Source organism: Rhea pennata, chromosome 11 (assembly GCF_028389875.1).
Source record: "Rhea pennata isolate bPtePen1 chromosome 11, bPtePen1.pri, whole genome shotgun sequence".
Taxonomy (NCBI): domain Eukaryota; kingdom Metazoa; phylum Chordata; class Aves; order Rheiformes; family Rheidae; genus Rhea; species Rhea pennata.
The window spans coordinates 5,069,355-5,096,026 of record NC_084673.1 but is presented as its reverse complement, the minus strand read 5'-3'; the positions used below and the strand labels follow the sequence as shown (position 1 = coordinate 5,096,026).

General features: G+C 44.1%; 1 protein-coding gene across 11 annotated transcripts in view; it reads left to right on the top strand.

Moving 5' to 3' along the window:
• The window catches only part of MBNL3 (muscleblind like splicing regulator 3), a 105,601-nt gene extending 79,384 nt beyond the window's left edge, over positions 1 to 26,217 (top strand). For 8 of the 11 annotated variants that reach the window (XM_062584980.1, XM_062584988.1, XM_062584987.1 and 5 more), the window contains 4 exons: positions 8,048 to 8,198; positions 13,203 to 13,297; positions 14,796 to 14,869; positions 17,444 to 26,217. In XM_062584980.1, the coding sequence (XP_062440964.1) occupies positions 8,048 to 8,198; positions 13,203 to 13,297; positions 14,796 to 14,852 (303 nt within the window). In that variant the 3' untranslated portion in view covers positions 14,853 to 14,869; positions 17,444 to 26,217. The remainder of the gene's footprint in view (positions 1 to 8,047; positions 8,199 to 13,202; positions 13,298 to 14,795; positions 14,870 to 17,443) is intronic. The other 3 variants (XM_062584983.1, XR_009959615.1, XR_009959614.1) reach the window with 3 other exon arrangements.
• Positions 26,218 to 26,672: the final 455 nt, after the last annotated feature.

Here is a 26,672-nt window from a genome sequence, read left to right as displayed (position 1 = left end):
GGTTGCAACTTCAGCAGCACCTAAAACAAATGCCATCCTTGGCTAAGCCCTAGATGTCAGTTTAGCTTCTTCAGTACACAGAGAAAGCAAATAATGCCCATCTCATAACACTTCTTTGTGGGGAGATCCTGGCCTGTTGATGTCAGCAGCAAAATTTCTGCTGACTTCAAAGTGGACAAGATATCAGCTGTTCAGCTGAGCGAGCTGAGGAGCCTTGTGCCTGTAGCTTTGCTGAGGCTTAGTGAAATGGCAAAAGTCTCAAACCAAGGATGACTTACTATACGATGCTTAGGAGCTGTCAGAGGTTGTTCCAGGTGCATTTTAATTTGTGTTGTGACTTCTAACACTCCTGTAGCAAGGACTAAAATTCTAAAAACAAGTCAAAGACGACTTAGAAGTGTTAATCGGATTCCCAGCTGGAGTAAATGGTTGCCATTCTGTTGACTGCAGTTTGATGGCTCCTTTTTACTCCAACTGGGAATATGCTTCCAACAGTGCGTTAGAGAAACCTAATTGCAGAGCTGAAACTGCCCAGAGTGGGGAGGATGTTGCTATTACGATTTTTTTTGTGCCCATGAGGCAAAGACGACCAACTGCATCCTGGGCTGCATTAAGCAGAGCATTGCCAGTAGGTTGAAGGAGGCGATTCTTCCCCTCTTTTCAGCCCTGGTGAAGTCTTATTTGGAGAGATGGGTGCAGTACTGGGCTTCCCAGTACGAGCGAGAGATGTGGAGGTACTAGAGACAGTCCAGTATAGATGATTAAGAGACTGGAGAATCTGACATACAGAGAGAGGCTGAGAGAGCTGGGACTGTTGAACTTGGAGAAGAGAAGGCTCAGGGAGATTTTATGAATGTGTGTAAGTACCTGATGGGGGGATATAAAGAAGATGGAGCCAGACTCTTGTGAAGGATGAGTGGCAAGGATGAGAGGCAACGGAGACAAATTGAGATACAGTAAATTCCATTTAAACATAAGAAAAAAACTCTTTTACGGTGAAGGTGTTTGAACACTGGAGCAGGTTGCATGGGAAGGTTGTGGAGACTCCATCCATTCAAAACCTGACTGCACACAGCCATGAGCAACCTGCTCTACCTGGTCCTATTTTGAGCAGGAAGTTGGACTAGACAACCACCAGAGATCCTTTCCAACCTCATCCGTTCTGTGATTCTTTCAACAGCTAATATTTAAAAGATTCTTTCTTTTTGATTTAGAACTAAAGCAAGTAAAGTTTTTCTGAATAGCTTTTTTCACAAACAGTAGAAAGAGTTGCTTTTTTTTCATGATGAAACATAACGCAAAAATGGGAAGATTGTAGAAATTAAACAACTGTCCTCACGGTAACATCAGTATTACTGGAAAGTAACTTGAAGAACCAAATATACTGCTGTATTTATTTGTCTGGACCATTTATTTGTTAAATTTCCAATTATTTTTTCTTATTATTGAAACAACAACTAAAGTCTATTGAAAAAGATTCATCAGAAATGAAATATTCATGTTCTTTACAACTGAAGTTTTACTTTTTCACTAGTTATCTAGGACATTGTTACTTATCTAAAGCCAATACATGTTTTATTCATGCTGCTGGCTTCTCTTAAAAATGTAATTAACCTTATTTGTATGCTGTTAACTAGAACTTTTAAAATATTTATTAATGGTTTGTTGCATCACACTGCTACCAAAACAACTTACATTATTTATTTAGTTTTCAAGGTTTGATGCATTTACTGTACCTGTTGAGGGGTAAGACTTTACTAAAGGGAAGGATGGTGCCCCATCATCTTGCATCAATACTCAGGTGCAATGCAAATTAGTGTAATAAAGCTGTCTGAAATAGATTTGGAGTGACTTCAAGTCTAAATTCAGAAGATATCTCTGGGGGACCCAATCCTGAAGTAACTGCGGTAACACATGAGTAGTAGCTTTATGTGCTCCTACTTGGCTGAAATTGTCAGATGAATTGGATCAGGCTCAGTCCCCAGTTCAGGATCGCACTTAAGGTGTGCTTGAACTTCCCATCTTTGCCAGCGGTCCGTTCCTTGCTGTGAGCACTCCCGCTGGCCTCTGCATGGCACGTAGCTGCAGAATTAGGGCTGAAGCCTGGCACAGGTCCCCTTGCAGATTCTACGTGCTACGAACCACGCGCGTTGCACTGAAGGTGCTCTAGAGCACGTATCCCGTGATGATATTTCTTTACTCTTAAAAATAACTTAGGCAAAATAACTGACTAGCGGTTAGGCCAGGTAATTGCTCAGACACCCCATGTTGTGCATGCCTCGTCTTTTTGATATATTGTATAATGCATTCATTTTTTTTTTCTCTTCACCTCCGCACAATGTTGCTCTCTCTTGACACACCTCTGCTTGCTGTTTTTGTTACTGTGCTTGACTCCCCTCCCCGGCCCATTGCCATCATGTGCTCGCTGCCTGCTAATTAAGACTCAGCCAGCTGTCAGATCACTGAAGCGACCGCTCGAGGCAACCTCTGACCTGGTACTTGGACCTTTCACCTTCTCGCTTTGCACGTAACCATCGTAGCTGCATGAACGCCTTCCTTGCTTGTTCTGTTGTGCTAATGCCTGGAGAGACTGCCCATCCCGGTCAGAAATGTTAGTGGCCGTTCAGATATGCCAAGCTGTGCTCTGCACACCATCCATTAGCCGTCCGAGCTCTTCTTTGTGAAGCTCAGATAAGTTGTGGAGGACGTGATAATCTTGAGGGCCTTCATCAGGGGAGGCAGCTCTGTGTTTTGGGGTGTTTTTCCAAACAACAGCATCTTTGAAGTTGTGCAGTATGATGCGTAACTGAGGATTTAACTCGTTAGGTCTGCAATGTGCTAGAAACGCCGGAGGATTTGGGTGGCATTGCACAGATCCTGCTTCTGCCATTAAAGCCTGGGCAACTTTTCATGATATGCCCAACAGCGTGGCCTTGCTTGTCAGTGTCTTGTTCATGCTGACCTTCAGAAAGGTGCTCTGTGCATAGGCACAGACCAAATCTAGGCTCTTGCTAATCCTGACTGTCCCTGATGTTGAAGAGAAACTCTAGGAGAGGATTAAGCGGCAGCGCAGTGATTAGCTCTGGGAGTTGAAGCAGGCACAACGCAGGACTTTGATCATGAGGTCTGTATACTGGAGGGATGTAGCCTCTGTGGTTTGCTCTGTCTCTGATTCCTCCCCCCAGGACTCAGTGGGAGAGAGATCAGCAAAGGGACCTCACCCTGGGATGCCTTTTGCTTCAGCCACAGGCACAGGACCCACTCTGCAGGCCTTTATCTGCAAGCTGTGTTCATATAATCTTTGATTATGTCTTGCGTCCTACGTACATTTACCTGCCTTCATGGTGGTCTTCGTAACACAGAAGCCGTCCTCGCAGCCTGTCATTAGTGCTGACTCCAAGCGAGACCTCCCTCACCCTTCTTGGTGCGTGTGCTGTTCCTCACCTGCCATCCGAGCAGGCTCCCTCCAGCTCCCAGCCTGCTGGGGTCAGTGCAATGAGTATTCCCACTGGACACTGGGGAGTGTTTGCTCAGGTCAGGGAGGCTTTTTCTTTTTTCTTTTTTCTTTTTTTTTCCCAGAACAAGGATGTTAAAATATCCATTTAACCTCTTTTGGGGGCAAATTTAAAGGAAAAGAGATTGTGCTGGGTTTGGCCAAAGGCAAAACTCTGTCAGCAACTCAGCAAGACTTTTTTTTTTCCCCCCAAGCAGGCAGCAGGCTTCCCTATCAGAGCTTTAGCGAGCAGCATTAGGAAATCTTGTTAGGGGCTAGCTTCTGCCAGCAGGCATGGGATTACGTTGTAAATGACATAGCAGCCTCTCTCTGGCGCTCATTGCTGGCACAAGCACAGCTACAAAGCCAGCTTTGCCGGTGCCCTGTGCAGTGCCTTGCTGCCCTTTCCGAGAACCACCTCTCTTAAGGGACTCTGACTAGTTGGGAAAGGAAAACCTTTTAGCTCCCGTCCTCTCCTGACCTCTACCACCAAGCAAAACCTGGTCATATACAGGGTTCCAGCCTGAAAGGTTATTTTTAATAGTCTTCCTGCTCTGGAACATCCGAATGTTTGCAAGTATGTTTTTGAACTGTATTACTTCCTCGTTCTATTGCTTACCAGGGAACGGGTGCTACCTCGACCCCCTTTAACATGACTGTATTTTCTGTGACTTGGACTGAAGTAGCAAGTCAGATACGGACCCAACCCCTCTTTGCTAGGTGCTGTGTAAGCAGAGTGAAAGTATGATCTTCTCCCAGGGGATAGTAATCTAAATGGAATTTTGAGGAGCAATTAAACTGTTTGCTGCAAGATTTAATCCAGTTCCTGTCTTGCGAAAAATAACAAGAGGGGGTTAATCAGCACATGGGAAATTTTGACTTAGGCATGCATTGCATTTTTATCTGTCATTCATGCTGAAAGATTTCTTTCCATGCCAGGCAGAGAAATGTCACAAATCTTTGTTCAGATGCTTATATTCCAGTAGGAATTTGGCTTTCCCAGTCCTAAAATGCCAGGCTGCCTGGCATTTTTGGAGTGGGAATCGTACAGTGGAATCAGTGTGGACTATGGCATGGATATTGAACAGCAAAAAGTAAACCCTCTCACCAAGGCAAATGGTCTGCTTACATTGCATAGCTTGTGTACATGTGTACTTACACAGACACATGGACAAAAAGGAAAGCTAGAGAAAGTTACTGTCAAACATTAGACTCCTTTCGCCTTTTGTAGGCCCTGGGGGAGAGACTCGGAGGATTTCTAAACCAGGACATGGTACAAGAAAGAAATGTTGCAGAAATAACATCCTTACAAGCTGCAGTTTCTGCAGGTCCAGAGACTGTTAAACAAATCCTATCCCATTTCAAATGAGACCTGTTGGACTGTTTGCACCAGAGTCCCTGCCAGATTCCTGTGCAGGCAGCTGTATTGGCCCGACCTCGTCCCATGATGTTTTAGACACCCATCCACGGCCTTCGTTGATAGACTGTCCAGTGAATAGGCTCCTGACTTGGGGCCCTTATCTCAGTGCAAGAGCTAGAGCAGTGGTGAGGCCAGGCCTTTCTGTCTCTTGGACCCTTCTGCATCTTGCAATTTGGCTGGAATTTCTCTTGCCTGTATTCCTTTGTGCTGTGCTTCATTCCCCAGGGGCTGCCACTCTTCATTTGGGAGCCCAGAGTAAGTCCTGTGCCCAAGTGCTCAGGATCCAGGAGGAATATGGGCACTCTGTAGCTGACCTGGGGAATCTACCGTATGGCCTGGCAAATTACAGAGCCATCACTTGCCCTCCCCAGGATGACTGCAGTGCTGTCCACCCTCAAATTTGGGTACAGTGGCTGGCAGACAGAGGAGTGCATCCACAGAGCATGCTCCCATGCAGATGCTCACCCAGCTACTGGGATGGGAGCGGATGACCCGGAAGGCCTCTGACTCCTATGCCTACAGCGCTAATGTTACAGCGCAGGTCTTCAAGCTAAGCACTAGCTATTTCAGTGTGCTGCTTTTTTTTGATGTCTGTGGCAATGTAAGACTTCTTTGGGCTTCTCCACTATCAGCCGCTGTTCAACTGTTTCCCAAATGTGCTCTTCAGAATGGGACTGCCATAGCTCCTGTGTCTCCCTCACTACCAAGGGGCTGGAACAGGGCAAGAAAAAAGGTGATATTAGATGGATGGTGGAGTAAATCCTTGTGCCTTGACATCCCTATGGCCTGTTGGTTTTTGTGTGCTTGCTCTGACCACAACATTGAGCTCAGAAATCATCCTGTATGTAAAGAACTAAGACATCATAGGCTCAAAGTTTTCAGCTGCTCTCCTGCTTTTGGCACTGCAGTTGTGGGATAATGGGCTTTTTTGGGGTGGTGACAGCCTTTGCCCAACAGGCAAAGAGTCAAAAGTCCATTACGTGCTTGGCATAGTTGTTTTGCTATAATTATTTTTCTTTTTCTGGGGCAGATTTTGAAAGTGAAAAAAATCTTTTGCAATCAGGCACAGTAAGGAGAACGAATTTAAGTGGCAAGTTCTTCAGCTATTTTAAATCTATGAAACATCTCTGAAGTAAGTGGAGCTACTCCAGTCTCTGCAAGCTGCAAATCTGTTCTGTGCATGGAAGAACATTCACATGGCCATCATTAGTAGGCAAGATATAGCTACAGTCAGATTTAATGTAGGCATCAGTGAGGGCTCCCCAAGAAATAGAAACACGTAGATCTCTGCCTGAAAGACCTTATCCTAAAATATGGATCTTAACTGAAAGATTTTAGTTTCTGCTTCTGAGAAAGCTGGCCCATATTTGACTGCTCTCTCTGATCCTAGGCAGAAGAAGTCTAGAAAGGTATTATTAAGACCTAATTCTAGTACTGGATGTCTACTAGCATCAGCAGAGCATGTGTGCATGTCTGAGGACAGTTTGCAAATACGATTTCTTCTTCTAATTTTCTTAATTTTCTTCTTAAAACCACCTAAAAAGTCTAAAAGCCACTGTATGAACAAAGATAGGATGTTTTGCTTGGAAGTGTCTTCCTTAACATTTCTCAGATGAGCAGTCTCCTGTTAAAATTAAATTTAAAGTATAACCTGTTTCTAGATGGTGACAACTGGTATAAGCTTTTGGTTATATTCTGTTATGTGTTTCTGTTCATGACATTTTAAAATCTCTTTCCATGTATGCTGTCTTAAAATTACTGAGTGTTAACCCTTCATTAGCCAAGCTTCCTTCGTTACCCACCCTTTGCTGTCATTCATTCAAAAAAAAAATCAGATAACCCTATTTTTCAGCCATTGCTTTGCTACATGATATAGAACATGGCTAGGCAGAAATGACCTGATTCTGCACGACTTCCACGTGCATAAATCTCATTGACGTCAATGGGAGTGTTACGTGCAAAAGGACTGCAGGGCATAATTAAAAAGGACCCTTTTCTATCACAATGTAGAAAAAATGTGGTTTCTGCTTGGGCACAATGAAAAGCTGTAAATCATTAGAAACATTCCTGTCTCCTAAAAACCTGACATACTACTTTGTTGTTGAGACATGCTTTATGAATGATGAGTAACTCACTGAGAAAAGTTTCTGAGTTGGGTTAATGTTTTTTTACCAAGTCTGATCATGAAACAGGTTTGACTGGCTAGAAGAAGCACTATGGTGTGATGGAACAAAGCAAGAGGATTTGCTGGCTAGCAAGGCCCACCCAAATCTTGTTCGAACAGCAGATATGTCAATGGCTTTTTCCACTGTTGATAATGAGCAAGCAGCATTTAACTGTTGGAGGCCTTCTTCTAGTGCTGCACTGCTAGAAACCAGGAGCAAGTCCAAATCTGCTGTTCTTGAGCTGTGCAGCTGTGGCGAGCAGTGGAGAATCTGGCCTATTCTTGACTATGACGCTCAGCCTCTCTAATAACAAATAGAAACGCATTTTACTCTGAATGTAACATGCGTGTAATTGGCAACAGCTACCACTTTATAACCCAAATGCATAGGTCACCTGCACACAAACGTGCATGCTTCCACATGCATGCCCAAACATGTAGGCAGGTATCAAAAGAAGCAGAGACAAGCATCCCTTATTTTTCCATGGCATTTGTTGCTTATGCTAGTCGTCTTGTTTTTAAATAGTTTTCTACTGTATTTCTCTTAGCTGGTATTTTTTTTTTTAAGTGCTTGTTGCCTGCAACTTTTTTTTTTTTTTTTTTTTTTTTTTTTTTTGTGGTATCCTGCCCAGAAGATTGTTTCTTCCCTTCCTCCCTCTCCTTGTTTTCCTGTGTGCCCAGGTCAGTCCTATCAAAAAGCTTCCTTCATGTTCCTCCTCGTTCTGGACTCTGACCCCTTCTTCTGGTGCATTTACTAACCGCTTACTTAGTGAAGTTGTGTTTTCATCTACCACTTTTACTGTGATTTAGCTGCTCTTCTGTTTCCTGTCTCGCTAAGTTGACCCAGTTGCAGGTGATTTACAGCCAAGACCCCCTATTATTTATTGCATGCTTTATCTACGTTTATTTATTTATTTATTTATTTATTTATTTTTACTCCGCTTGTCTTTAATGATTCCCTTATCCACAGGCCCTGCCGCCTGGTGCACTTCAACCTTTACCAAAGAGGCCAGCACTTGAAAAAAACAATGGTGCCACCACAGTCTTTAACCCAAGCGTTTTCCACTACCAACAGGCTCTAGCCAACATGCAGTTGCAACAGCCTACGTTTATCCCTACAGGTAAGTGTCTCCTTACTTTCCTCATCACGCATTGCTTTCTCTTATGACCTAGAGATTGAGCTAATGAACAGTTCTGTAGGAGTCCTTAGCAGAAAATTATTAGTGTGTATAGTTTCATTTTTAAAATCCATAGAAAGTTAATGTTTGTTGTTTGACGTTTTTCCTTCACCTACTACAATCCAGAGCTTTTGACTTGTGAAGATCCCTTCTTAGCCTTTTTTGTTTTGTTTTTTAAAAGGTCAAACTAAGAAAAATGTCTGCATGTTTCTTGAATTCATACTTCCTGTTTCTTCTCCTTATGGTTCAACTAGTTAATCCCAAATTAATTCTTTGACTCTTGTGTAGCACTATCATGGACTCATGTTAAAATGTTTGGTGGATCTCAATACAAAACCACCTTCTCACTTTAAACTGCAGATATCTTTCTAACTTTCTGTCTCAGTGACCTACATATTCCAGCAGCCATGATGTTTATAGAGGGAATGGTTTGTCTTTAGTAAGTACAAATTACTTAATCCTCTTTAAAGGCATATATTTCCCTCTCACCTGTCTTTTGACTGGTACAATAGCCTAAGCTTTTTAAAAGCGATTTAACTCCCCAGCTTTTATTGTACCTTTCAGGTCTCAGAGTAAAATTGAAAGATGCAGTTCAGTAATTCATATAGCAGTTGAAATATTGACCTGGCAGATGTGACAGCTGACTAGCCAATTAACCTGTATTCACTGCAGCCAAGTGAATAACAAAAACTACTTAGAGTAGTAAGTATTACAAATGACTGAATTAGGAATATTCCAGAGCTGATAGTTCATTTTTAGTGTCATTATTTCCATTGAAAAGCAGCATATGAAAGAGAATGCCTGAATTTTTTAATGTTCAATGCTACATTCATATGCCAAATGATATTTACAAAAACACAAAATGTGACTCCAAACTAGCCCCTTGAAGTGAAACCACAGTGGACTTGGGCCTTGGTCTTGCCCTTGCTTGGAATCAGGGGAAGACTTTCCAGAAGGAGCCTGATACTGAGAATAAACTGTGTTTCAGGAGTGAGCGTGGGTCCAGAGAGCTGAGACTTAAATCCTGTAGTCACTTGGCCTGTATGTTGTGAGCGTACTTGGAGATGCTCAGGATTCAACAGTTGCCAAAGTGTGTTCTTCCAGGGAAGTGGTGATGTGCATGCAGAGGTGGAGAGAGAGAGAGAGAGAGAGAGACTCAAGCAAAAGGTTTTCCCCCTGGGGCTTTGCAAAGTGCTATTAGAGGGGATGGGCTGAGCAGAACTTAGAGCAACTCTTTGAGATGCCAGCAAAATATTTCTTCCCATGGGATGACTTTTTCGTCTGATTCCCTGATACCAGAAAGTGTTGAGGACCTCTAAAATGCCAAGTTGTTAAGCTGACAACATAGTCCAGTTCCTTGAGGTTACAGTCTCCAAACTTGACAAAAAGATGTATATTTCTGATGCAAGCACCATAAACTAATTTTTACCGAGAACTCTTACAGTCCTCTCTCCTGGACTCATTAATGGCAGTGGAACTACGCACGAGGCTGATGCAGAACGGGTCTGTTTGCTGGCACCTGTTCTTGTCTGAAGATATTAGCTCTGGTCAGAGGAGCAAACTGTCAGTGAGCTGATATCTGACGAATCCACCTTGTTCCTCTGGATCTTCCCTTCTTCTGGCATCAGACCTTGAATTTGGTCTCAGCCTTTGAAGCTCTCTTGAAAGCTAAGCAGAGAAGTGGCAGGTAGCAGATCGCATCGTAGGGAGAGGAGCAGAGTGCCTGCTTTTCCTAGTTTCTCTTGTTCAATTATCAAGAGATCAGTGTCATGGTTTATCCCTGGAGGGAAAGTCAATGTGTATAGACAACAGCATCATCACTAGAACTGTTTCAAGTCCAGAAAAAACTGCCTCTTTCAACTTAAACTAGAGACTTTGAACCCCAGCACCTGCTCACAGGAGTAAATTGTTTTAGGAGAGTCTGTTTTAACATGAGTGTGCCCTTCCTCTAAGGGCAACTTGATGTTTGCTGACATGATCAGAAAGAAATCAGCACACCTGACAAACACACACACACACACAATAATAATAAATAATAATGATAAATAAATAAATCCTGTTCTGTAGGCTAGATTACATCTTTTAATAACAGGGTGGGAGAAGAAATAAATTCTCTACCCAAGAATTCAAGAATTAATTTGGTTTGCTACAATCTCTTAAAACAGAGTTTAAACTATTTATGTATCAATATGCAGAATCTGTTTTGCATGTGCTTAAATACTGAATGCTGCAAAGAGAATACCTGCTTTTTAGTTAAAGTGATTTCTAACACTGAAGCTTCACTAATGAAATATCCCTTTTGTTCATCTTTCCACGCTTCAATGCATGGTGTGCAGGGTCAGTTCTGTGCATGACACCCACTGCAAGCGTTGGTAGGTTTTTCTACACAAACTTCTCAACTTTTCCTAATCTGAAAGAGACAGCAAGTTAGTATGCATCAGTGAGAACTTGGGTGGCTGAGTGGTGTGACTGTCTATTTGCTGTCTTCTTTGAGGCTTAAATGGTTGTATCCCTTTTAATTTCTGCGCAGTGCAGTGTTTTGTGTGACTAATAAGAGAATCCAAGGCGATACATTCCCACCCCTGTTTAGTTCTGCTGCAAAAATTTGTCACTTAAATATTTTTACAACCTATTTAAGTCATCTAGCAAAAGGAATTAGCAATGCAAGGATCCTGTTGGTTTATCTTTTATAGCAGGCATCAGGTGTGCTAGAGTTTGGATTTTTTGTTGCCCTTCTGAGGATATTTTGAGAGAGTGATTTAATAAAGGCTCTGAGAAGTAATGCATCTAGGCATTTGCCAGAATTAGGGCTCTGTTTGTATAGTGGGAGAAGCAGAGCTTAAATTGGAGCAGTCATGATTCATCTCTTAAGGCGTCAGTGAGGTGCTGGCTGTGCAGGTGTAAGGAACTGTAAGGAGATGACAGTGTGTGTGCACCTGGGATCCAGCAGGCTGGAAAGGCTGAGGACAATCTCTTGGCTGCTGTGGGAAGCTGATAGGCTCAAGCTCAGAGTCTTGTTCTTATGGGGAACCCGTGCAGGTCTCTGGGGGACCCTCCTCTCCATCTTCTCTGGAGCTGCTGGGCACAGCAGCATCGGTGAGCGCTGAGCTTTTGTCCTCCAGCTGAGACTCTGCAAGGCTGCAAGCACCTTGGTGCATGCCCACTGCAGCCAGAGTGAGGAGGATGGGAGCAGTAGCCCCAGGAAGGGTGCAGGGCTTCTGCAGAGCAGTTTGGGAGCAACCTGAAAGTCAGTAACTTTGACAGAAAGCGCTAAGCACTCTGCTATCAAACTTGTCAGTCCCTACGGACTGATTTTTCCACCCGAGAGTGATTTGCTGTGGCAGTAGTGGCACAGTGTTACCCCACTGTTGAGCCCCGTGATCATTCCTGCAGACAGCAGCTCTGAGCATGAGCGGGCAGCCAGGTCTAGTGGACTCTGCTGCCTTGGCAAAATCACGTGTCTGCACTGAGACTGGCCCGAGCAGGGGCACACACGGACAGACTGTGGCTGTGAACTTCCCTCCTCTGGGCCTTGCGCTGTTTTCTCCGGGACATGACGGGTGACTCCAGTGACCTCAGGGGGCCACACAACTGCCCCAATGGAGGGCCAGTGTGGCTGGTGGGGTTCCCAAACAGTTGCCCCCATCCGTCTCTCGGAGAAGGACCTAGCAAGGGCCATCAGCTCCTAAGGATCTGCCACTCCACTGCCCACTCCCTCTGGCCAGGACAAACCAGGGGCTGCAAGTAGGGGAGTGATTCATAGCAGAGTTCCTCGGGAGCCCCCAGTGCTGAGGACGAGGTGCCCGTGGTCCCGAAAGAGCCAATACGGAGAACAAATCCCAAATCCTGTCTCTCTGGAGGAGCATGTTGTACTGGAAGGAAAGGGCCAGGGGCAACCAGAAGCCCTCGGTGCAGGTGGTAGCATGAGGACAAGAGGGGACTCAAGTTTGCGCTGAGGGGGGGCTGAGGCCTCCAAAGCAAACCCCGCAGACCGCAGCGTGCCTGCGGGGGACGCCAGCCCGCAGTCCCACCCGCGCCGCAGCGCGTCCCCTCCGGCCGCAGCGCCGGCGCCGCGGTCGCCCTCCGAACCGCTCCCGAGGTGCCGCTCTGGGACCTCTTCTCACGACAGCAGAATCGCAGCCGAACCGATCCGTTAGTTTTCCTCCGTATCCCCAAGAAAGGGCCGGCGGTGGGGAGGAATTTTGCCGAATCCTCTGTAACGATATAGCGGAAAGGAAGCGCGCAGAATTTGGACGGAGAGCGCTCGGGCTGCCGGCCGCTCGTTCGCGGCGCCGTCGGCTCTGTGCTGCGCTGAGGAGAAGCCTGCAGTAGAAAAGGGCGAGAAAACCCCCGTTAAAAGGCCGCCGCGGCCGCCGGCCGCCTTCCCCAGCGAGATGGCGGCCGCGAAACGGGCCGTGCCAACGCCGTCTCCCGGGACGGCCCGCCCGTAAATCCCGACGGGGCCGGGCGGGGAGGGCCCGGGCCCCAGCTTCCCGAGGCGGGTGGGACGGTGCGCTCGCCCGAACGTGTGTGTGTGTCCCCCACCCAAAAAGGACCGCTCCCTGGCTGCGTCTAACTCCCCACGGGTGCGAGCTGACGTGGGCTTCTGCTAGCACGCCCGCCCTCTTCCCCTTCGGAAATCTGGCCCGCGGAGTCTAATACATCATTGTTCTGCTTATAAATGTACTAAGTGTTGAGAATGTTTTGGTTTTTTCCTTAATTATAATTGTAATTGGCTTCTCCCCTTCTCTCTTGTTTATTTTTCTCCCAACGCTGTCTTGCTTTGCACTGTGATTGCATGCCGCGCCCCGATGTATCCTTCATGACGATGTCACATGGCTTGTTGCTGCGATACCTGCCACGCCCCCAAAATCCACCACATGTTGCCATGGTTACATAAACGCTCCACCCTCCCGTATGTCGCTTCCATGGTTCCCTTCCGAAAAGTGCCCATGATGCACGGTGCTACGCCCACCACTGTGTCTGCAGCAACAACTCCTGCCACCAGCGTCCCCTTCGCTGCAACAGCTACCGCCAATCAGGTTTGGCCCTTTCAATGGCTTTCTTTCACGTGTTGAGGTCTCTCGAGGGCCCCCCGGCGCGGCGGCCCCACGCGCCACCGCCCCACGCGCCCCGCCGGCCGCCACCCCCCCCCCCCACCCCGGGCGAGCGGCGACGACGGGGGTCCCGGCCGCGCGGTCCCTCCGGCGAGCCCGGCGGGAGCGTAGGGATGGGCGATGCGCAGGGACGGCCGGAGGCGCGGGTGTTTTTTCCGGGCGGCGTATCCGGCTTCTCCAAAACGGCCCCGATCCTGCAGGGCGGGGGAGGAGGTGGGGGAGAAAGAGGAAAAAAAAGGAAAAAAAAAAAAAAAAATGGTGTCGTGCAAGACCCCGCAGCACTTCTGCTTTCAGTCGCGAGCAGAAATACCACCTTGAGCATCCTTCCGCGTGGTATTTTGGCATGGCCTGTCCTGGCTTGAAAGTAGAAGTGAAAACACAAAGCAACTTCCCCCTCTTCCCCCCTCAATCCTGCCGCAAGTTTGGAGACTAAAAACCAAAAAAAAAAAAACCAAAAAAAAAAAGGAAAAGAAAAAAGGGGGGGGGGGGCAAGTGTGAGACCATGAAGATTCGAGCTTATTGATACCAGAAACATCACCCATCCCTACAGAAATTACTCTGGATGTGCAGTATGTGCTTTTGTAGCACTGCCTTAAGTGTAAAGGATTTCATGCATGTTTGCCTAGCCATAATTCTCTCCAAAACTTTCCTCTGAAGATACTGAGTTGTGATGGCTGCTTCCGCACCAGTCCTGAACTGTATATGCACAATCTGTCCTGGTGATGCTTCCTGATAATTTGATGTGCCACAACTTTTTTCTGATTAGACCAGGGAATTTTCAGGCAGAAGGACTTTTCTCTTCCCTCGATACTATTTTTGCATTTTTATTTAGTTCTTTGTCATGCTCTCAAATTCAGAGTGATTGCAAAGAAAAATGGGTATCATTTTATTCTATAGGACACTGTTAGCAATGCTGAATGTCAGGAACTTCTCAGGCTGTAGGATGAGCTAGCCCAAGGTCGAAAGGATTTCAGTAGAAGTTTTGCCTGCGTAAGTCCTAGGCAGTGCTTTACTGCTTGCAGTAGTTATTGCTATTCTCTCTCCGTGCTTGTTGTTATTTTCAGGGAGACGAGGTCCTACTCGTATCGGTCACGAGAAGAAAGCTGTGCAGTGGTACTCTATGGCTGTACGAGTCCTGGCAAAGCTATGCTCCTTACTCTTTAAAGAGCCAGCTAGTTGCAGGGCATTTCTCTGTCTTATTTACTGTCTGTGGAGTTAAACTCCCAGTACAATCGCCACATACTCCACAAGGCATTAGTTGCAATGCAACCACATTGTACTTAATGTTTGGCAAAATAGACACATCTTGGGAATGGATCCTGTTTTCTAAGTCACTGATGTACTTACTAACCTGAAACTGAAGATGGAATGAGCTCAAGACAATGTTTTAATGTGTTGTGTTCTCTGTTTTTTTTTGCTGTAGATATCCCAGTTATCAGTAGATGAACTGAGTAGCAGCATGTTTGTTTCACAGATGTAGAAGTTCCCGATAGAACAGTAAGTTCCTTTTCAATGTTATTTTTTTACGGTCGATCACTTTACACAAGGGCACTGTAGCCTCTGAAGGCGGCTGTTTGGGCAGAGGGACTGGCTCCGCAGCCCTCTGGGGCTCCGCTCTGCTCCCTCCCAAGTTAACTGAAATTCAGCAGGTGCAGCAGAAGTATGGACAAGCGCCAAGGCTTACAGCACATAATGTTACCTTGTGTCTAAAATACCTGTTTTAAGATGTTCAAAGCCTCCCTTCTTGCATCCCCCCACAGTCTGACAGTTGTATGATAGCTACCCTGGCTCTAGGCAGCTCCAGCTGCCTTTCCATGCCTCAGGGATTTGTGCTATTGATGCTAGAGACTGTTCTTGTAACAAGAGTCAGGTGAAAAGGCTGTGGGTGGCATATTTCCTTTCCTGGAGTAAGCAGGACTGGGTCATCATCAGCTGCTGCACCTCAGCAGGGCTGGCTTGGTTTCAGCCTGCTGTTTTAGACGTGGTGGGGGCTTGTAGCAGTTTTCCGCAGAGATCTGTGTATGCCGTTAAGAGCAGGAGGAGTGCTACAGGCAACATATCCTTCACCCCACAGAACCTGGGCTTCCCTAGGTTGCTGAATTTCTCTGAATGGGAATAGTGGAGGAGTTTGTCCTTTTTTTTGATTTATACAATATAGTTTTATAGCCTGAGCAGCGCTGTCATTTTTCTGTTGCTTTTGTTAGTAAATGTTAGCTGATATTCACAAGACAAAATCCCTTGGGAGTTTCAGTTCATTGCTGTATTTTTACCCCCAAGAGGCTAAAGAACAGTTCAACTCACTAAGCAAGAGGTCACTGGATTTTCCCAGTGCAGGCCATTTAATATACACAAATATGCATTCCCTGTCTCCCTTAAGTCACGGATTACAGGCAAGTACTTAAATGCTGGAAATAAATTTGGCAGGCAGTTCTCTAATTATGTCTTTAGCAATAGACAGAAGTTACTCGTGTTAGTGGTGCCTCTTATCTCTCCTGACCTAAATAAATTGTCCTGTATTTATTGACCTACCAACTGTGGCCATATATCCCTGTTGGTATAGGGGTGAACACTGCGCTATTCCTGTTAGTAAAAATGTTCTGCATTATACTGCCTACTACTCTCCTAAACACCAGACATGACAACTGACATGTTAAACTATTTCCATACCATATGCAAACCAGTCTGTTCCACCCGAGAGGGGATCATTTGCATTGAAAGAACCTCGTTCTTGAACTCTTTGACATTGTTTTCAGCATTTATTTCAGGAAACTTCATATTTTCTTAATTCTTTTCACTTTTATGCATGTCAGTAGTTAGCAGTGATTTCAGACGAGGCGAGGAAATTCCATGGAACTGTTTCTTCTGCAAGCAGGGATCACAGCACAGTCTGTCCAAATAAAGCATCAGCAGTGCTGTTAAGAAAGGAAAAACTCTTGCTTGAAACAAGTAGGGCCAACATTCTGAATTTGATGGGATTTCTTGGGGCTCAGGCTACTGGGCATGGAGAGCATCTGTATCGGACAATGAGCCTGTTCTTTGCAAGGAAACACTAACCGTGTGCGTGACCCACCGCTGTGCCAGAAGCACTCATCCTCTCAACACCTCGCAGCTGCAGGACATAAGCCGCCTACACAGACTGGCAGAAAAGGGCTTTTTCTTCCAGCTTCCCCAGTGCTCTCAGACCCATCGGTGATCATATCCTTGCAGGAGCCTTTGTGCTCAGATCCTAGTCCTGGGTTGTTACCCCTCAGTGTCAGTGTATAAACTGAAGGCCAGCAAATCTCTCAGGCACACGTCAAATCCCGCTACCACCTGAGCATGTGAATTTGTGCATATGCTGAAGTGTTTTGCCAGATAAGGGCCTAGGTCAGCATTCTGCAGTGCTGGAGGGCAAATTTCCAAAGCAGCCATGAGTGGGAGTTTGGTTATAAAAGCACTTTTAGCTCTGACATACGGTTTTTTCCCCCTGTGGTTGGCAAAGTGCTGGCTAGCCTAGCTCTTCCAGCACCAAGACCATTGTCACCTTCAGAGGAGGATTTTCAGAAGCAATGCCAAGAGAGATGATTTGCCCCCAGAAGGGGGTCACCTGAGCACAGGGTTTCTGTGTCCGTACCTCATCTCTGGGTCTGATTTACCTTTGGCTCCTGGCTCCTTAGGATAGTATTTTAAAGTGAGTATCTGTGGCTGTTGTTGAGGGAAACAGGTGCTGACAGTGGTTAGGGATTCCTTCATCCTTCTCATTAGTCGCTCTCCAGCTGCCATCTTGTCTCCGAAATGAGACTATTAGTTGCCCGCCTTCCTGTTTCACAATTTGTTTCATCAGTGTTAAATGCACTGAAAAGGGAGAGCTGTAACTGTAGATTAAAGAGAATGCCAAGTGTGTTATTAGCAATTTCGCCCTAAGTCAGAAGAATAAGGAAATAAAATGTTGACTGTCTGCAACATAAAGGAAACGTCTTGGGCAATGCAGTGAAGATATGTCTGTATCTTATTAGAATGGCTTTCATTTAAAAAAATATTTTCTCCGAATTCTTACTCCTTCTTTCTTGTTGTTTTTTCTTTCCCCTCCAGCAGACCATATTGAAATTCTGAACAGTAAAATCATGGAGCACCAGGACTTCTTGGTGGGAAGCTGCGCATGGCCTTTCTGTATATATCCCCTCTTCCCTCTATCGTTCTCCACCACCTCTACAGTAAGCCTGTTGCAGCCTACATGTTAACCAAAAACTGATCAATGGGAATGTCAAAAAAAAAAAAAAAAGAAAGAAAAAAGAAAAAAAAAAGCACTATAGAAACAATTAACAAACAGCGCTCTGTTATATGAGATATACAAGTAGAAAATTATAATAGACTTTTATAACACATTACTTTAACACACTTAATCATTTTATGACTACCATCCTGATAAGTGCATCTGCACAGCGGACTGTTGGTTTACTGTATACTATCGATGGATAAATGTTTGTCTTGTTTTTAAAGTGTTATCTTACTGTTTTGTTTACATCATAGTCTATTGATTTGTTTTAAAGTGTACATCATTATCAAGTATACTCAATACCATTTTTTCATTATTGTTATGTCTTAAGTTTTCATATACTGTAGGTTTTATGGGATTTTGTTTGGTTTTTTACTAAAAATGTTATTGTGGGAAACAGGAATTATGTGCTTGAAAAACGCGACACAAGAATGTTCTGCCCTTTTCTAGATTTTGCTGTTAATGTCAGCTACAGTTGCTTGTGTTAAATGCTCCTTTTATCATGTAAAATTTGCCTTCAGATAGAGTCTCCAAAAGTTAGTTCAAATGACAGGAAAGGACAGTTGTCATTTTAGTCCAGTTCGGGGTACTTTTTTAAATACAGTGAGCTGATTCTGGAAATACAGAAAACAAAAACACAACCTGCACTCAGTGAAAAGTAAGGTGACAGGAAGGATTTGCTCAGATTGTGGAAAGCATCAAGGAATTTCTGCAGTTCTGTTGTACATTGAAGTGCATTCTCAGCTGCAAATGGCGCACAATCTTTCTTGCTATTCTTGTGGTGCAGTCAAAAAAAATAGATGGGTAAGTGAGACAGCTTCATTTGGGCAAAGATGCATTTGCATTGGAGAGGAACAAACACCAACTGTTAGCTACAAAACTTATAGCTGGATTAGGCCCATAATCATGACTTTGCCCAAGCTGGGTGATAGTGTGCAGGTGGGCTTGTCTCCACTGGGCATGCTGCAGCATTTCAGCTTGAAATCTTAAGTGGCTCATCTTGACATTTCATCAGCATGCACCAATTATTTACTCACCATTTTCCTTAAGTTGGTGATATTTCCCAAGACCTCTGGCCCTTTAGAGCAAGCATACCAGTAACAAGCAAACACAACAAGTCTAAGCTTAAGCTTTCTACCGTACATGGATATTCTTTTTAATGGAGTTCTTGTAGGTCAGTGGATGTATTTTGGCATCTTCTACTTGATCAAGAGCAATGTTTGTCACACAACAAGGGCTAGTTCTCAACACCTCCTTTTCGTGTGCATGAATGAAATGATTTCCAGCCTGTGCATCCTGGACAGCACAGCCTGTCATTATGCTGCGTTGCTGAACAGCCTGGCTACACAATGAATTTGATTTGAGGACGCACCAAATTCATCCCTATCGTAGCTCTATAATATCACTGGCATTATGGAAGAGGTGGATTTGCTCCCATAAATCTGTGAACTCCAGAGAAGCATGAACTGCTTGGAGAAAGAGAATCATTATTAAAAAGAAACAAGAGGCAAGTTCCTGGTGTCTGGAGGGTCTGCACCCTGAGCTCAGCGTGGTCCTGTGGGGTGCCAAGTTCTGACAACTGGATCATGTTTTCTTTTCAAAGTTCCTAGGCTTTGGTTAGAGAATTTCCTTGCCCCCTCTCCTGCAGTGTGAGTACAGATGCACTGGTAGATACGCATTTATATGGGCCACAGGCGATAGAGGAGCCTGCAAGGCACAAGTGGTGTGCCCCAGCCCAGGCTGTGACCATCTGCTGTGGAGATTTCCTCATAAGCAAGAACCTTGGAAGAGTTCAGAAAAGCCTTGACCTGGTAGAAATCTTTCTATTCATTTCAGCAGGCTTTGAACCAAATTCAGAGAGGGAAAATACCCCCACAACGCTCATTTATGAACTTCACGTTTTGACAGTCGCTTGCGTCCATAGATGTTTCCCAGCCATCAGCGTTCAGAAGCAGACAGTTGTTGCCTGAAATCAGTGACTCTCATTTATATTGGCTACTGCATACCTGTTCTTTTAACCACTGAGTTTCTGTTTCCCAAAACCATAACATTGTTAGTGGAAAAAGTGGATTTGAGTACTTCCTGTTTGAAATTATTTGTGTATCAAAATGGGTTTTGCACAACCTGTGCCAGTGCCTCAACAAAGAACAGAGCTGATCTTCTTAAGCCAGAAAGGATGCATTCAAGCTTGTATGGCTTTATGAGTTAAGGGAGGTTGGAACTTTTTCAGTGCTAAATGGATTTTTGTATATCTTGACACTTTGATGTAACCTCCTATTTTATTTATCTACTTAAACATCTGGCATAGATGTGCATAGAATGTAAACCTAGAATACAGCTGTTTTCATGTCACATTTAAAGCACTGAAAAAAAAAGCATTTAAGGATTATTTTTTATTAAAGAGGTCCAATGAGGGATGTTCAGGGTAGTTATATTAGGTGCCACAACGGTTTTTATATTGCTGGCAAATTTAGAGTTAATTTGTAAATGAGTTTAAGGAAAGAAAAGCTTGAAGCACTAAACTTCACCAAATTCAAAACAATCTCGGCAAAAATGCCATTTTGAGGTAGCACTATTTAAACTAGTTGTGCAATGACTTGCTCTAATTTTCTTTGTTCAAGAAAGAAAAAAAATCAGTCGCCAGACTATAAATTTCCTAAATAGACTATTACAAAGTCACCGAGCTAGTTAGTGACTCTAAACAAATGTCATAAAAGCATGAATATCATCCTTTATTTGACAAGAGATGTATGTAAGTTTGTTTAAATCAATATAATTTTAGTGACATTTTTATAAGCTTCCCACTTTCCATGAACCTATATTTTTTATTTATCCAAAGTTATTTCTCTTTGTCCATTTCTCTCAGCCTTATGCAAACAATATGCAAGAAATGCTGAAACTTGGATAAAACGGGTCATGCAGAGGGAAAATGAAAGCTGAGATTGATCATTTTCACGAAAAAGGTTGTTAGTAGTTTCAATAAAAAATACTACTACTAAACTGTAACATAAGCAGACAATAAAAGAGGGATTTAAAATAAAATGGATTCATAAAACTATTAAGATTATTTTTGTTAAATACAGTGTTTTTAGTAATTTGGAACCTGATTTCACAATCAACCATGTTTTTTAGTTGGAGATTTCTAGCTGATGATTTTTGACTTTGTATTTTTGCATCGTGATGTTCTAGGAATCCTTACCTCCCCGGGCAGCCCCGCCGGCCCCGTTCCTGAACGCTCTGACGCACTTTGCTCTCTGCCGTGAGCGTGAGCTCGGGCGTTCCCGCGGCGGGCGGGCGGGCGGGCGGCCGGAGCCGCGCAGAGCCCCCCCGAGCGCCGCGGCGGCCGCCGCGTGCCCCTCGCCGGTGCGCCCGGGCGCGTCGGCACGCGCGTGTGTCTGCTGAGAGGCGTGCTCCTCCTTACAGACGCCTTGCTGATGCCGTAGAGTAGCTGTAGGACGCGCTAGTGCACAGAGCCCTCGAGAAACTGGAGTCCCCGTTTGGTTCTTTTTTTTTATCCCTTGTACATTTCACATACATGAAAATTGAAAAAGGTGAAATTTATGAGGAAAATCTAATCTCCCATTCCTGTTGAATGGATTTAGTTTGATATTGACCTGATTTTACCATGTGCCTGTTGAAGGCCTTAGATTATATACTGTATGTTAAAGACTGTAATAACTTAAAAAAAAAATAGTTGATAGCCTAATCCAAATGTAAATATAGCTACAACACATTGTTACTAGGCTACAACGCATCAGTTCATGCCATATATTTTCGTTTCTTTACCATTAGTTTTTAAGGTCTTCATTATTGCTTTTTTGATATCTTTAGTAACTAATGAATTTAATTTTGAAGGAGAGTTAGAGAAAGTTTAAAATTTTTAATACATGTACTCAACCCATTTAGTTATATTCTAAACCAACACTGAAGCATGGTAAGGTATAGAATACAGTCCATAACTAGTTTGTATAGTTTACAGTTTAAGAACAAAATTAACTTTGTATGTAACTCCTACAATGATAGATTCATTGTTAACTAATTATATTAAGTTGTTGTTGCTATGGCAACAAAACTACAACATGGCTACCTTTGTATACATTATTTGTGAAATTTTCACATGTAAATTAAAAGTGATGTGTAACAGTATGAGCTTGTTAAAGGTACAGTTCGATACTGTCAGATAAAGATATGATTGAATATTTTTAAAATCCCAAAGTCCCATGTGAACGCTGAATTTGTGTCTTTATGTCACTTTTTCAGTCAAGAAGTTTACAACACATGGATTTAGAGTCAGGTTTTATAGCTTGTAGAAATTGTTGTGTGGCAAGGGTTATTCCACAGTATTTTGAAAACACGGCAGCCTGTATTTACGACATAGTGACTGGTCTTTCTTTCAGTTCATGTCCCTTCACCTTGTGGGAATTCAGAATTAATCCGTTTCAGAACTGTAGCTCTGCTTGCATTTTTTTTTCCTGAAATTGAACACACTCATAATTATGTTACGATCAGGGCTAAATAATTAAACATATGACTATTTTAATACTAATTTATATTAGCAAAAACTGTACATAAGAAAAAATATTGTGGAATGACCCCTTAACAGTGTTGAAGATACAAATATGCTGCAGTTAAACTGATTCAGTTAGTGTACGAATGTGTGAGACACACCTTTTTTGCACTTATGTACATAGTCCACGAAAGAAATCCTTGGAACTTATTTTGAATATAAAAAGTCTGTAATAATACAGGAAAAGTTTGTAAAAGAGATAGGTATTACTAAGGCTTTGAAAAGGAGGAGTTTTTTGCTATAAAACTTATCTGAAAGCATGATGTTGCTTTGCTGTTGTAAAAGCTTTGTAGTTTGCCATAGCTTATTATACAGCAGACTGATAACAGGTCAGCTCCAACCTGCAGCACGGAGAAATGGGAAACAGTGCTTAATTAATTAGTAAGGTCACTAGCAAAGATTTGAATTACCTTTTTTTAATCAGCCTACATTTCTAAACATACCCTAGATCACGTTTTTGATAAGTTATGTTCTCTGCGAATCCTATTAGGACCAAGATGTCACGGGTGGTATACACACATTTTTCCTAACACCTAGTCTTGTTTCTAGCTGGAAGTGTTTATCTGCTATAGATGATCGTTATTGCAGCAAGCGTTCTGAATTTGAGGGGGAATTGAGCTGTTGCCACTTGCTCAGGCTTTTTTTTTTTCTTTTCCTTTCCCTTCCCCCTACTCTTTTGAGGCAACCCAAATTGAAGTGACTGATGAGCAATGGAAGGACAGGCGTTGTTTCACTCTGTCTCGGGGTAGTTATCTCCTGCTCTACAACAGCCCTGATGCCCATCTGAAAGAGCAGCAGGTTTTGCTCCATCAGTGTTGCTGAGTTGCACCGCCTGCTCAGGCGGAGCTGTTGGTTGGATTTGGATGCACGGCAGTGAAGGCTGATCATGGCCAAATCTGGGGCTTCTGCTTGGAGTTAACACGGGCAGGAGCAAGGGACAAGCCTGCCTTTCCTTACCTTGAGGCAACTCTGCTGCTGCTCCTCCTCCTCCAAGAGTGAGCTGGGTTTCCAGCTGGCTTTGGAGGATGAGGAGGATGCTCCTAGCTTGCTTGTTAGAAGGGAAGATTAAGAAGCCTGCTATATATTCAGCGTTACGGTCTCTTTCACAACCTCCTCAAATTTCCTGCAGTTCCAGCTGTGGCCTGAGCATTTCCAGCTGTTTTGGAGCAAGCCGGGGTGTGGAAGCAGAGTGGGCGCACATGGGAAAGCGGTGGTTGATCTCAGAGCAGGAGGCTGGGGTGTTTTGTCCCTGTCCTTTCTGCTCTCTGCCCAAGATGCGTGCACAGCCAGGCTGGTGGTTTTCTGTCAGCCTGGCTTGCTTTGGAGGAAGAACTTGTTTTCTTCCTGTTGACTGTCATCAAAAGAGCATGCAGCTGTGCCCTCCCTGCCTGCACCGCAGCTGGCAGCAGCTGGATCCCGTAAGGACAGTGCTCACCAAGCATCTTCTGGGGGAAAACAAGGCTACTGGCTGGCTGAGGGTTGCGTGGCTCCGTTTTCTCTCTCACTGTGATCAATCATGGTTTAACAGCGAGAACTGCCATTTCCAGGAGGACCCAGCTGCACCTTCCCTGTCCAGCCCAACCTCCGCTGATTTTTCAGGATGAGCAGACCACGGGGAGGTGGTGCGAGGGTGCCCCTTGCGTAGTGTGAAACAACCCATGGCTAAGTGCTAGCAATGCCCTGTGCCCTCTGTGCACTGGGAGATGCTATCATCAGGGCTGATAGTCCTCCTGTCTGCTGCAAGCTGTTTGCTTCCCCAAGTGGTATGTTAACTGTAACAGAAAACGGATTAGCAGTGTTAAACATCCTTCCCCTGCAGCAGGCTGCAAGTTCCCAGCAGCCGTGGGTCACAGGGCTCTCTTGGTTCTCTTCCCCCTCTTGCCGTTGCTTGTACTGCCAGGGTTCTGCATTGCTGCGTGGATTTTGGAGAAGCTGAAGGGTCTATGTTGGCCTATTTATCTTTGATTGGAATGAGTATTTTTTTGCAAAACTCAAGCCACCAGATTTGCTTCAAAAAAAGGTGGCTGGTTTTGCTGCGAGGCTGGTCCCAGACCCTCCAGGCATTGAGCTGAACCCCCCCAGAGCAGTACTGGGGGATGGTGGTGCACACTGGTGCTGAATCCCCTTCCTACCCGCTCCAGGGACAGGGGCCACTGGGCCACCGCAGAGTGCGAGATCCCCTCCTCGGCCGCTGCTGCTGGTGTCCCAGTGATCCCTGACTCTTCGCAATGCCAGCGAGCTCCTCCACTCAGCAAGGATTTTCCTGTGGAGCAAAACTGGGGGGCTGCTGAATCAGAGCCGTAGCATCAGGTGGTCCCCGTGATCTCCCTGGGGCTGCTTAGATCCACCTAAAGGACAACTTGTCCTTCGGTCGTTAAAGCAGAGGGGGGAAAAAATCAGATGTTGCCTCTTTCTTGACCGTTAGAACAATATTTAATATTAAATAATTAGCTAGTTCTAGCCCCCGTGCTGTTAATGCTTCCCTTTTCTGTAATCACATTTTATAATCAAGCTCATTCTCATCTGTAGGATTACGAGAGAAAAATATTTTGCACTATGTGAAATGAATCGTAGCTGGTAGGACTTCTTTTCATTGGGTGTTCATGACACCACTGCTAAAATCTTTGCTAGTGATCTTTACTGTCATCCTCTATCATCAAAAATAACTCTGTATGCCTCTCAAATGAGATATTTAAACATGCAAAAATAACACAACTATTAAATAAAATGAAGTTATTTTTCCAAACACACAACAGAGAGAATTACCTGACACCGAATTACAAGGTTCCAGTTCTTTATTACTGTACACAGATGCTATTTGATAGTGGTGGAAGCCAAATGATTTTGTTGCCATGGCTTTTGTATCCTAGCAGATGAGGGGATGATAAGACCATTCTTAGATTGGATTATGGGATTTTTTTTCTTTCCAATTAGCTTTGTTTTAATTATATTTTCGTTTTAAATCATGAAAATGAAACAGAACTCCCCACACCCGTTATTATTTCACCTGACAATAGATCACTGTTCTTTTATTATAAATAGAGAATTGTATTTTAGGCAATCACTAAAATTAAAAAAAAAAAAAAAAAAAAAAAAGAATGTTCTCCTAAATTGTCAATTATTAATTTATATATATAAAAATATTAATACTGTACTGTGTAAAGTAGATATTTGAAACACATTCTTCTTTTCATAGACATTTCTGGTAAAACAAAGTAAGGGAAACATTAGATATCAATTTAATGGTATAGTTTAGATTATATACAAAAGATTACAGTTAGCCCTGTGGAATTGTAAGAAAATATCATTAGATCCGGACAGGCATAGGTTAATGCAATATTTCAGTTCCATAACGTAATAGTTCATTCCCTCAACTGCTATCAACAGGGTGTATGCTTTGAATTTATTTTTCTTTTTGCCACATTATATTGCTGTAGTGCTTGTATGTGCTTTAGAAATGTGCATAATGCTACTCATTTTAGTATGTTACTTCTATATTGTTATTGTTTATTTTTTGATCTTTTAATAAAGTGTATAAAATTCTTGGTTATGTTTTTTATGGATCCATATCTACACATTAATAGGAGTTTACTTTAAAAACTTTTCAAGTTCCAGTTTATTAGTCCCAATCTTTAAAGGTTCTGATGTAAAAATAATAACTAATGAATTTGATTCAATGTTATATCTAAAGTGTAGAACAACAGAATAAATTTCTTTCCAGAAAATACCTTCAGTATTTTGAATTCTGTAGCCAGTGCTTCCTTTTTATTGGATGCATTAGGCCTATCATATTACAGTTACTAACACAAGAAAGAAATTTGTATTTTAGAAAAATAAAAGTAAAACTTTCCAGACGCTGCCTTTTGGTTTCTCTTGTGCCTTAGACCCTCTGAGACACATGTGATGTGTTTGGTTTGTATTTTTCCATGCTTCCTTCTGACCCTGTCTGTGATGTGATTAGAGAGGAGATCAGAGCTGTGCATTTGAAGATAACCACGAAGAATAAATGGAATATAATTCAAAGGGCTGCGGCTTTTGTAGCACGGTGATGCGTGTATTAATTTCTCTCTTCCAGCCGTTGTGTCGGGGGTTGTTTGGAGCGGCCCAGGGCAGCGATCGCCCGGCTGCAGTCGCTCTTCGGCAGCCGGGCCGGGAAGGGCCTCTCGCCGGCGGGCGCAGCCGAGCTTCCTTCGAGCTCCCGCGCGAGCCGGCGGCTCTCCCCGGCCGGGAAAAAAAGGACTTTGCAAATAAATACGTGAAGGGCCCCCGGTCCGCTGGACTCGCAGAGCGCCGCGCGCGGCAGGAGCGGCCTCGGGCGAGCCCCCCGCGCGCGGCGCCGCCGGGCCCCGGCCCCTTCCCGGGCCGAGCTGTCGGCCTCGAGCGAAGGCAGGCCGCCTCCAGGGCGAGCTGCGGGACGGCTTCCTTCTCCTTAGCCTGCTTCCCCGACTTCGCCTCGCAGGGTGATTGACTCCGTTTGC